General features: G+C 32.3%; 3 protein-coding genes across 7 annotated transcripts; 2 read left to right on the top strand and 1 right to left on the bottom strand.

The window, feature by feature from the left end:
- LOC110825144 (nifU-like protein 3, chloroplastic) lies at window positions 1–2,135 on the top strand. Of its 2 annotated transcripts, none has more exons than XM_088207952.1 (4): window positions 1–367; window positions 521–585; window positions 1,077–1,375; window positions 1,707–2,135. In XM_088207952.1, exons 2-4 carry the CDS (start codon window positions 525–527, stop codon window positions 1,896–1,898), a joined length of 552 nt encoding a protein of 183 aa, XP_088064078.1. In that variant the 5' UTR covers window positions 1–367; window positions 521–524; the 3' UTR covers window positions 1,899–2,135. The 2 variants fall into 2 exon arrangements, with proteins under 2 accessions (XP_088064078.1, XP_088064077.1); XM_088207951.1 differs by having other exon boundaries at window positions 2–367; window positions 468–585.
- Window positions 2,136–2,246: 111 nt separating this feature from the next.
- LOC110825143 (uncharacterized) lies at window positions 2,247–3,603 on the bottom strand. Its single transcript, XM_022055603.2, has 3 exons — window positions 3,330–3,603; window positions 3,078–3,248; window positions 2,247–2,628 (listed from the first exon to the last, which is right to left on the bottom strand). The coding sequence occupies exons 1-3, from the start codon at window positions 3,473–3,475 to the stop codon at window positions 2,382–2,384; spliced, it is 564 nt and encodes a 187-aa protein (XP_021911295.1). The 5' UTR covers window positions 3,476–3,603; the 3' UTR covers window positions 2,247–2,381.
- Window positions 3,604–8,631: 5,028 nt separating this feature from the next.
- On the top strand, window positions 8,632–9,886 carry LOC110808970 (plasma membrane ATPase 4-like). Of its 4 annotated transcripts, none has more exons than XR_015813544.1 (4): window positions 8,632–8,935; window positions 9,248–9,330; window positions 9,441–9,585; window positions 9,679–9,886. XR_015813544.1 is itself a non-coding variant. In XM_088208229.1 (4 exons), exons 1-4 carry the CDS (start codon window positions 8,915–8,917, stop codon window positions 9,777–9,779), a joined length of 309 nt encoding a protein of 102 aa, XP_088064355.1. In that variant the 5' UTR covers window positions 8,641–8,914; the 3' UTR covers window positions 9,780–9,886. The 4 variants fall into 4 exon arrangements, 1 of the variants encoding a protein (XP_088064355.1); XM_088208229.1 differs by having other exon boundaries at window positions 8,641–8,935; window positions 9,248–9,289; XR_015813542.1 differs by having other exon boundaries at window positions 8,639–9,330.
- Window positions 9,887–12,554: the final 2,668 nt, after the last annotated feature.

The raw sequence follows: 12,554 nt of genomic DNA on the forward strand, positions 1-12,554 counted from the left end.
GTTTCTTTCCCTCTCTCGAGAGCTCAGTTTCTAGCCACAAAACACAAGAGCAGCCTGATATCAAATCGCTAGCCAATCAAATTACTCGTCTATCGATATTTTCTAGCCCATTACAATTTTCCCGGAAAAGAAAAACGATAATTCGAAAACAGGAACTAATAAAAGAATCAAATCGATTTTCCCGATGCTCTATTCTTCTTTCTCGGTTTCTTGCTGAGATGGGATTTCTCTGTTCTTGATTGGTAAGATAACTGAAATGGGTTCGCTCTCAACTCAAACGCATGGCTTCAAAACGACACCGAGCACCACAGCCATACTGAACCCATCTCTCTCTTCCTCCCACCGTTCCAGTTTGCGACTCTTCAGGGTAAATTTTCAACTCATCATTTCCATTTTAGTGGCTGCCACTGGTTAATTATTGTGTAAAAAATCTAACTGGGTTGTTTTGCTTTTTGTTTATTATCAAGAAACCCATTTCGGATTATTCCGGTTTCTCTTCAAAATGCAATTATTTTCTCAGGGGTATGTTGTCTAGGAAGCATTTTCTTGGAGTTCATTCAAATCGGAGTAAAAGAAAGCAGTCAGGTAACTTGCGACTTGTTTTTTTTTTCTCTTTTTTCTTTGCTTTCATATTCGTTTCACTGAATATATACATAAATATATTTACATATATTGACATATTATTTAAAATCCTTGGTTTTCTAGAAGATATCTGCTTATCTGCAGAAGTTCAAGGTTAGACAAATTAAGAAAGAAAAAAGTGAAAAATTTACGACTAAGAACTTCAAAAATAATGACTCTTATGATGGCAAAAAAAATTAGTCAGAGAGCAATGTAATGTCAAAGAAATTCTTAGTACTGAACTGCAACAAGGTCAGAACATAGGGACAGGAACTCTAATTTGCCCGAACTTCTTCTATGCAAGAACAAGATGAAATTCCTCCAAAAAAGAAGTTAATTTATAAATCAATTTTTACTTTTTTTCTTGGTGGAGTTCATTTGTTCCAACCATAGATTTAGGCGAATTTAGTTTCTGATGTATGAGGTTTTGGTTTTGGCATGATTTCAAACTTAAGGACACATCGTTTCGCCGAGTTGTGTGCTTCCATTAACAGAAGATAATGTGGAGAAGGTATTGGATGAGGTAAGACCAGGGTTAATGGCTGATGGAGGAAATGTTGCTTTACATGAGATAGATGGCTTAGTTGTGGTATTAAAGCTACAAGGAGCATGTGGGTCATGTCCAAGTTCAACAATGACACTGAAAATGGGAATTGAAACTCGTCTTCGTGACAAGATTCCAGAAATTATGGCGGTAGAGCAGATTTTGGACACGGAGACAGGACTTGAACTAAATGAGGAAAATGTAGAAAAGGTTAGGCAAGCGATCCTTTCAATTTTCCTGTTTCTTTCTTTGGAATCATTCCAATGAAATGTTAACTGATGAACACTTAATTCGAATGTAAAGAAAAGAGATTGAAGACAAGTTAGAAAATTCATGTATAAGAATTCCAATGGCACCTATACAAAGAAATTCTTTAATGTAAACCTCTACTAAAGTGGGTTTTTTTGGTTTCTTGAACATGTATATACATCTTTAGAAAGCATTAGCTTACTGTTTATATAGATTTACTAAGATGTCTCCTAATAAACCTGATGAAATTCTGTTAACTATTTAGCTTAAGAGCTCAAATTTTACCTTTCAGGTTCTTTCGGAGATTAGACCATACCTCTCAGGCACCGGAGGAGGTGAACTTGAACTTCTCCACATTGATGATTATGTAGTCAAGGTTAGACTGAGTGGGCCTGCAGCTGCTGTGATAACCGTTCGTGTTGCATTAACACAGAAACTCAGGGAAAAAATACCTGCAATTGCTGCTGTCCAGTTGATGGATTGACAAAAAAATCCAGAGAGACATCGTGCATAGTAAAATCGAGAAGAAGAAGAAGATAGTTGGAAGGAAATGTAATGTTTCCTCACAGGTTTTAATTTGTTCTTTGTGCATATTTACAGCTGTTTTCTGTATACAACATTAGGGGACACCCACTACAGAGAAAAGAGCAAATTGTTCCAAATTGAGCTGTACTTACATTCCACTTTTGATGTTATCAAGGGAAAAATTCAGTCTCCGTAACTTTTAAGGTTTTAGAAGAACTAATTACAATCACATGTCTGATCCTGAAATGTTAATCTCAGGCTTCCATTTCTGCAATGTAATCGAGTGTTGAGACAAAACCGGAAAAGCTTGGTTAAATTATATGTTTTATTCAAATAGTAATTACAAGCAGTACATAAAATGGATCTTGAAATTACAGCCAACAAAAGTTTCTAAGAGTATAAAAAACTGTTCTTTTCTTCTCTCCTTATATTTGTATATTGTCTAGTAATCATCATCTTGATCAACTCTGGACCCAAGGAATCTCCTCACAACAGCAGCTGCAGCACCAAGAAACAAGAACAGAGCTATGGTTTCAAAACCACCTCCAATGCCAATGGCAACACTAGGACCAGGTGCAAAGAATGAAAACGGGGACCAACCCCAGCCTCCGTAAAATGGCACACCGAACCCGTACCCATATCCTCCCACTAACGGAGGAGCAACCGGTGGATTTACATAAATATTGGTCCTGCACAGTAACATAACAGGCATATCATGATAAAAATGGAAATTTGGGATATCATAAACCATAATTCTCCGTATAACACTAGAGTTTATGCATTTCCCAACTTCCATCACAAAAATAATTTTGATTAAATTCAAAATTTTACTGATACTAATTTCTTCCTGCAGACACAATCATTTTCTCCAAATGGGAAAAAACAAAGAAACTAACCCAACTCTATTATTCACTCTTTTTCTTTTTACTTCACCTAATTCAAATCTACTACCGCACCCATATTCAATTTCTATTTTGCATTGAACTTCTGTTATTCCAATCTCAAGCTTGAAGATTCAAAGAGTTAGTCTTCCCAATCAAGTTAGAAGATTGAAACAATTGATTGAAAGAAACAGCAGATAATCAACTGTCTGAAACAATTTTTTTTTTTTTAAAATAAAGAAATTAAGAATTATTACCTGGAATAGTTATTGACTCTTGGAGATGAACGAGGAGCTGATGATCTGAACGCTTGGCCACCAACTCTACCACCACTCTTGGCGGCTGATGCATCCCCAACTGAGCCCAGAGTCAGCACCCCAGCTGCAATTGCCACAATCGCTATCTTCGCCAATTTATTCTCATTTTTCCTGCAAAGCAACAATACCCACTAATAATTCTTCCTCCCCACTGTGTTATATATGTATATACATGCATATATAATCAAGTACCTGGAGAAGTTTTCGTGGTTGTCTTGTGGGTGTTCACAGTAGACGATGTTGACGGCGTTGAGAAGCTTTGTTTTGGGTTTGTTGTGGGGTAAAGTAACGGCGTTAAATAGGAAGCTCTGTTGAGATGAAGCTATGGCTATGGACATTTTTCGTCAAGGGTTTGTTTTTTACCTCTGCAGATTCTGTTAAACAGCGAAAGAAATGATATGAAGCTATAGTTCGCTTCAGTTAGTCTCAGTATAGAAATGGCGGAGATTGTCTCTGAGCTGAGATTTCTTGAATGTTTCATTTTTTAGTTTTATCGTTTTCATGATACCCAATTTGCCACGTGGTGCAATATTAGTGGATGGATGGATGGAAGATTCAAGAATAACAAATGTCTCAAATATACAACACTTAAAACTATAAATGATCTCTAAACAAGAGGTGATGGATTATTTGTGTACATCTAAAGTTTACTTTTTTTCATGTCGTAGTAATTGTATATTTATCACCTAATTAATTAATATACAAATTTTTTAAAAAAATTGCATCAACTATTTTTTGATATAAAAATAAACTGTAATATTAAATTTTATTGTATGAGATTTTATAAACAATAACAAATAAATTATTAATTTAAAAAATTAATCGATGATTACATTTTAAACTCTAAAAAAAGTTCATCACAATACAATAAAAAAAATAAAAGATTTTTAAAAAAATAACTCAAAAAATGACTTTTATTAATTAATCAAATTAATAAATTAATGAAAATATTCTATTTATTTTTATTATCATTAATGTATTAACTTAATTGATTAGTTAGAGTCATTTTTTGAGTTATTTTTTTAAAAAATATTCAAACACGACCAAATTCCTTTAATTTTTTTAGTTAGAAAATTGAAGGAAATTGTGCATTTGAAATAAATAAAAAATATCAAAGATTTGATTAAAATGAAAAAAATATTAAAAATTAAATTTATACTAAATATCAAACTTTAGAATTAATATAATAATTTATTTAAAATAAAATAAAATAAAATAAAAATATATCGTAATCTATTTCAACTTTTATATAATACCATTTATTTAGTGCTATTTTTGTTTGTAATTTTATTATCGAAAATGAATTTCAATATATGTACAAATATTAAGTAGTGTCTGTGTATTATGGTGGGGAGTTTTGGACATGAAAATGAAGGTTCTCATCATCTTGGAAGGCGTAGGAAATGATATTAATGGAGATGGTTGCATTGAATTGGCTTCATGAACTATCAAGAAAGGATCGATATCGACGATGATTTTGTTAAAGTATTTTTGGAAGAGAAAAACGATATTGAATCTCAGTTGAAGTAACATTGAAAATAAGAATATAAAAAACTTCATTTCTTTGGTATCTAAAAAACAGAAAGTGAACATAGCTTTAAAAGAATAATGGTGTGAAAAATCCTCCCTAATCTATTTTCCAACCAAAAATCATTATCACCATATTTTTTCAACTTAAACTCGTCACTCTCCACTGTATGCCACATCAAGCACTGCAAATTTTAGCATCTCTTCTCTAACTCCCATTGCAAACTTAGTTAGTCTTTCTTTTGTTAATTACTCGTGATTAATGAATAACGGACGTTAGAGATAATAGATGATGATATAGATATACAAAAAGAATGTTGTGAGAGGTAAAGAATGGTTTATTACTTGCAAGGTTGGTATTTTGGTGAATAATGAGCTTGAAGAAATATTTACCCTTGTTCATGACTGCCGCTGCAATGACATGAGAATAATATCCCCAAGTCCATAATTATTATTAAAGAAAAAAATTAATTTTCGTGCAAGAAGGTAACAGAAAATAAATTATTAAATAATTTTAAAATAGACTATAGTAAGAGAGAATGTCAAAGATTGAATGTTAAGAAAAAAAAAATTATATGTAATAAAAATAAAATCAAAGAAAATATCAAAAGGATCAAGTTAGAAAGAAATTTAAAAAATTGGAAAAAAAATTTGTAATTTAAAAAGAATTGAAATAATAAAATTTTTAAAAAATAGGGTAAAATTATAAATTTTAAAAATGCTCAACATCTCAGCACCTGAGGTGTCCTGAACAATCAACTGAATCTTGTCACGTGTGCATTACATAGCAAATCGCAAGGTTAAGAGTGACTGATAAGGATTGAACGTCTATATCTTGCTCTCATCATCTGAGGACACAAGTCAATCGTGACCAATATAAAATAAGAGTCGTTGTTTAAAAAAAAAAAGAAAGAAAGAAATCAATCATAATCCTAAAATGAGAATCTGTCGGTGAAAAAAGAGTGAGGAAGGAGATTTCAGGGGTCAAGAGAAGGAAGAGAAAATGCGTGACTGGTGGAGGGGCGTAGATTAGAAATTTCTTTAACACTTACGAGCACTACCGCATTTGAGGTAAGTCTCGATAAGTGTTCCTTTTTTCAACTTTAAATCGAGCTAAATATCCACCACTTCTATTCCTTTTTCATAATTTCTTGATGGCACGAATGCATAGGTTATGAATTGTGTACATTAGGTGGAAGAAATCTCAACGCCACCATGAAAATGTCATTACACCATTTGAGATCCAGAGGGGTAAGAATAATTTGGACCCTAAATTCCCATATCTATGATAAGGTGCATAATTATAGATCTTAATTCTTATAATAGTATCGTAAACCTATGTAGTTTTAGTAATTAGTATATGTTAGGATATTGAAACGCAAATAAGGTTATGAAGAAATGTATATGATGAATAATGTGAAATTCATGATGGGGAGAAGCAACAGACGGTTAAGATTTTTATAATATTGACAAGGGTTTTTTGGGAAGATAGGAGGCAAATGGACCGAGCCCGAGAATCTTCTGGGCCGAAAGTCAAATTTCAAATTGGGCCGAGACATCCTTAATGGGCCGAACCTGAACAGAACATGATGGGCCAAGAAAAGAGAAATAAGAAAAATAAATAAATAGATCAATAAATAATAATAGTAGAAATAAAAATAAATAACTAGAAGAATGATAATTAATAATAGGAATTAGTAAATAAGATAGAACATACACATGCATACCTATGTAGATGCATAATAGTGTTGGGGTAATAATTAAATCAGTTAGTTGGGCTGAGGCCTAAATAAGGAACAAAACTCTAATAATGATTTAAACCTGGAAAAAGATTTTAGTGGGTCTAATCCAGATTAACTAGTGGGCTCGATAGGAATTTATGGACCCAACCAAAATGATAAAAGAGGCTAAGAGAAGGTCCAATATTCAGATCAAGAGGTGGTAAAGGAGAAAATTTAATCAAAGTCAACAGTATGGACCAAAAGAACAGGAAAGCAAATCAAGGAATTGGAATACAGTCTAAATCATAGAGATTAAGTGACAATAAAGAGAAGTTTGTATTCTTCTATAAACTCAAGGCTTAGAGATTAATTATGTAGATTAAAGAAAATCAACATGAAAATTTATGTGAAACGTAAGAAATTAAGATTATAAAAAGAATATCACACAAATGCAAATTTAAATGGAAAGAAATTCTAAGAGCGTTGGGGCAAAATGTGAAGAGGAAAAGGTAGTCGATTTTATGATAATAAAATATCAAGAATTAACGTAAGAGAAAATAAGTATGTGGAAAGATTTAAAGTATAAAGGTTCATCATAATATGTCAAAACAATTAAAGACTATTTGATCCCATATCAAAGAGAGGTACGTGGGCTGTGTGGTCGAAATTTAGTAAAATATGAAGGTGAATCTTATCTCATGGATCATCTATCGTATTTTAATTATGATTGTAATTATGATTATAATTATAATTGTGTTCTTAAAAGATATATCGGTTATAATTATAATTGGGTTTATTATGTTGATAACTTAGTGCATTCATTGATAATGATTAAAATGATATCGTACGATTAAATTTCATAATTTAAGTGTATATTAATCGTATAGTAAGTTGTGATATGATAAGTGAATTATATCGTATTATACTATATTGTAATTTAAATGTGATGGTATTATAATTAGTTGCGATAAGTGAATTGTACTGTTTTTGTAGATAATGAGAAAATACTATATTGCAATCGTTTTTGTACTATATAAAAAGTTATATTATTGTTGTTAATTGTTAAAATAAAACGTTAAATGAAATTTTAATATCTAAGTATTAAACTATAAGTGTAACTGCAGATGTGTGATCGTTTAAGTATATATAAAATTATTTAAAATATGAATGCAAATCATAATACAGTAAATAAATGTGTAAGTAAAAGTAAGTATACGTACAAAAAGTGAAACGCAAGTGAAACCAAATATGTAAAAAAAAACAAAAAGAATAGTGAGGGCATAAAAGGGGATAGATATTACCGATACAAAAATTTATGAAACAAAACAAGGATTAAAAACAAACAAGAATTAATAGTACAAGTGAACAAGTTTAAAAGAGAACCATGAAAGTGTAATAGAAAGAAGCACTTGTATTAAAATATTGAAAAGTAGTTAAAAAACTTTTAAGTACATTTAGGTGAAAATTAGAAGAGATTTCTCATGTGCTATATTCAATTACGTAGATTAGGATTTTAAATTGTTCTTATTAAACACGTGAAACGCATCTAAGTTTATTAATTTTAGAGTTGGAAAAACTGAAATTAAGTTCAATACTCGCAAAGGCAATGAAAAGACACTTAAATTGTACCAAACTTGTGTTGATTGGATTAAGGTTGAATTATATTCCAAACTTTAACTATTAATTTTTTTATTTATATCAAAACTAGTGATACTTCATATATACTAGTGCACCTTATGAATGATTGTTATCATTGCAAGGGATGAAATATATATTAGAATTTAATTTACAGCATTCTTAAATTCAATTTTGATCACGAAATTATTTAGGGATGTAGCGGTTTGACGTTCAATACTCCAACTGGAGTACGGGACGTTACAGCCATGCATTCATTCATGACCAAGTTCTTTGAATATATATATGTATGTGTGTGTACATACATATATATATATATATATATATATATAGTGGAGGGCTAGAATAAAAAAGGAGAGAGTTTGTTATTTGCAAATTGAGCATAGAATCCAAGTGTCAGTGTGTATCTGGTGATCAACCTACAAGATCATCAGAATTATGTGTATATATATATATAAACTTTGTTGACCGGGCAATATATATATGTATAGTTTGCTGGAACATATATATGTTGTGAGTGTACTATACGTATATGCTTAGTTTGCTGGAACATATATATGTTGTGAGTGTACTATATATGTATATGGATAGTTTGCTCGACCATATATATGTTGTGAATGTACTATATATATATATGTACATTTTGCTGGAACATATATATGTTTTGAGTGTACAATCACTTCCTGCTCTGCTTCTCCGTTCCTCTTGCTCGCCTTCTCTCTTCAAACAATCTGCAGTGATAAGACTGGGACACTAACTCTTAACAAGCTGAGTGTTGACAAAAACTTGATTGAGGTGTTTGTAAAGGGTGTGGACAAATAACATGTCTTGCTGGTTGCTGCAAGAGCCTCCAGGACAGAAAATCAGGATGCTATCGATGCAGCCCTTACTGGAATGCTTGCTGATCCAAAAGAGGTACAATTTGTCTCTTCATTTTCCTCCCATATTTTGTTTTTGCTTGTTCCTTGAAGAAGAAATCCTTTTAAGTGCTTGTGTACAGTCTACTCAGGCACGCGCTGGTATTAGAGAAGCCCATTTCTTACCATTTAATCCGGTGGACAAGAGAACTGCTTTGACATACATTGACAGTGATGGCAACTGGCACAGGGCAAGCAAGGGTGCCCCGGAGCAGCTCATTGACCTTGTCCCAACTATTTTCACTTAGTCATGGCAATTAATAATGTTACTAGAACTTTTTTTGTTTGCTAAATCATTACCTTATTCCAGATCTTGAGCCTCTGCAACGCCAAGGAAGACCTTAAAAGGAAGGTGCATAGTGTTATCGATAAGTTTGCTGAACTTGGTTTGAGGTCATTGGCTGTAGCCAGACAGTCAGTGGCACTATGAGGACTTAATTATTGTTTCTCTTCCATTCATGACCAAGAATCCCCCTAATTGATTCTTTGTTATATACTTCCAGGAAGTACCTGAGAGAACAAAAGAAAGCCCTGGTGTTCCATGGCAATTTGTTGGTTTGTTAAATCTTTTTGCTCCTCCTAGGCATGACAGTGCAGAAACCATTCGCGGGGCTCTCAGTCTTGGTGTTAATGTCAAGATGATTACTGGTACTTGACTCCCTTGATCATTTAGGTCATGTTGAATGTCAATCATCTTTCCATTCCTTTACTTTTTTGCTTACTTCTACTTGTATGGTTAAGGTGATCAACTTGCCATTGCAAAGGAAACTGGCATCAGACTTGGAATGGGAACAAAGATGTATCCCTCTGCCTCCTTGGTCAAGATAAGGATGCAAGCATAGCTGCCCTTCATGTAGAAGAGTTGACTGAGAAGACTGACGGGTTTCCTGGCGTCTTTCCAGATAGGTGCACTGTTGTTAAACCACTAATAAAAAATTTCGTCATCCTGAAACTTGACTGTAAAATTTATCTTTTTAATACTCTAAATTTTGTACTAAGTGTAGAGCACAAATACAAAATTGTAAAAAAATAACATGAGAGAAAATACAATTGTGAAATGAGTAGAGATGGTGTTAATGATGCTCATCCTTTGAAGAAAGCAAATATTAGTATTGCTGTTGCTGGTCCTACAGATGCTGCACGAAGTGCTTCAAATATTGTCTTCACTGGGATCTGCTCTGAGTGTTATTATTTGTGTTGATAATATAAGTTTATATCTAAAGCACTAATAATGACACTAAAATCAGGTTTCGTGAGAATAATATCTGATGCACTTTGTGCAGTATCTGTAGCATCAGCAACTGCAATATTGATATCTGTCTTCTTCAAAGTAAGAGCATCATTAACACTATCGTCAATCATTCCACAAATGTATTTTTTTCTTATAATTTTTTTACAATCTCATATTTGTATTTTGTAGTGAGTAAAAAATTCAGAGCATTAGAAAACTAAATTTGTCAGTCAAAGTTCTGGGGTGACAGAGTTTCTTGTTGGTGGGTTAACCATAGTGCACCAACCTAACCTGGAAATATGCCAGCAAATCCATCAGCCTTCTTAATCAACTCTTTTACTAGAAGAGCTATGTTTGCATTCTTATATTGACAAAGTTAGGAAGCAGAGGGATACATGTTTGTTTCCATTCCAAGTCTATGGCCAGTTCCCCTGTGATAAATTATACAAGATTGCTGGAGACTCAAATACTTATATAATAGTTGTATTATGAGTATTCTATACTTGGATAACGAGATTTTGTTTGTAAGGTTACTGATTTATTTGTCAAGAATGACCTTGAAGAAATGTTTACCCTTGTTCATGGCTGCCATGCATTCATTCATGACCAAGTGCTTTGAATATATGTTTCTGTATGTGTGTGTGTGTGTGTATATAGTGGATGGTTATAATGAAAAATGAGAAAAAGTTTGTTATTCGCAATTGGGTATAGAATCGAAGTGATCAACCTACAAGATCAGAATTACATGTGTGTGTGTATATATATCCCATCCATCCATTAAATGTATGAAATATATGTAGGCTGCAAAGCAAGCGCCCATTAAAAAAGAACTCGCCGCATACATGATGTCACCACCACCATCATCTCTGCAATCAACTTTAACCAGAGTTGATGTTGAAGAAATATCACTCAGATCTATCGCATGTACTCCGATATAAACCCCTTGCACTTCAAGACAACCTATCATACATTGAGCTTCTTATGCAGATAGTGGATCGCAAAGAAAAGATATTACGGTCCAAGGTAATCTCCTTAGTAAAGGTACTATGACAATATCATTCGATTGAAAAAGCCACATGGGAGCCATAAGAGGAAATGAAGACCAAATACCCACATATGTTTATGACTACTGGTAAGTTCAACTTGGAGGACCAAATTTTTTTTAAGGGGGAGTAGGATGTGATAGCTCGAAAATACATCCGAGTTAATTTCTTATATTTGATATATTTAATTTAGTTTTTATATGTGTTTGCAAATATATAATATGGTTACGGACATAGTTTAGAGTTAAATGGTAAAAGGATGGATAAGGATGAATGAACTAAAATAACCATGAAGATGTATGAAAAAATGTGAGAACTTTTAAAATGAAATAGTATAATAAAAAGTAGTAACTATTAAATAAAATAACATAACAGAAAGTGACAACTTTTAAATGAAGTGACATGTAAAAAGTTGTAATTTTTAAATAAAGTGACATGTGAAAAATATTAATATTTTAGATGAAGTGGCATATAAAAATGCCATTTAGATAAAACGACATACGAAAAGTGATAACTTTTTAAGTAAAGTGACATGATGAAATGTGACAACTTTTAGATAAAATGGTACGATTGAATGGTAGCAACCTTTCTCTTGTGACTTCCCCCTCCTATAAATAGGGGATGGGAAAAGGGAGGAGGAGACATTCCAAATGAGAGCAAAATAGTGATAAACATAGAAGCGATGGAATAAGAGAGAGTACGAAGTGTGTGATTTTTTAGAGTATTTTGAGGTTTAGATAAAAACCTTGAAACTCTGTTAAATTTGTGAGAGAAGAGGTAGAGAAAGAGAAAAGGAAGAAGGCTCACAATTAAAAGGAGGTTATGAACTGTTAGAAAGGTAAATTTTGAAGTTCAATTTCTCTTTAATTTTTGAGTATTGTAATGGATATTTTTGAATCAAGAAAGTAACCAAAAATTATCATGAAACTCTGCCAGATTTTTGAGAGAAAAATGTCATAAATAAAGTCCGAACTCTACCGGAATTAAAATTACAACTGCTAAGGACTTAAGATAAGTGGATATTATGAATTTATAGCCTACATAGTTTTGAAATATTTTGTGTATTTTTAGTATAAAAATGTACATGTATTTAATTTATCTTCCGTATTTGTTAAAGTTTTACTTCGATATAAGTATTATTTCACTTTATATTTTCGAAATGTAATTTTAATATTTACGCATCACTCATTATGGAAAAAAGTTATTTCGAAAACACCTGCATTATACTAGCCTTTAATCTGGTTGTACATAACCATTTTGTGTTTGGGTATATTGACAAAGTAATAAATATGTACTCATACATAACCATTTCGTGTTGGGGTGTATGAAAAAACAGTCTGATA

This window comes from Carica papaya, chromosome 7 (assembly GCF_054855325.1).
Source record: "Carica papaya isolate Zhongbai chromosome 7, ASM5485532v1, whole genome shotgun sequence".
NCBI lineage: Eukaryota > Viridiplantae > Streptophyta > Magnoliopsida > Brassicales > Caricaceae > Carica > Carica papaya.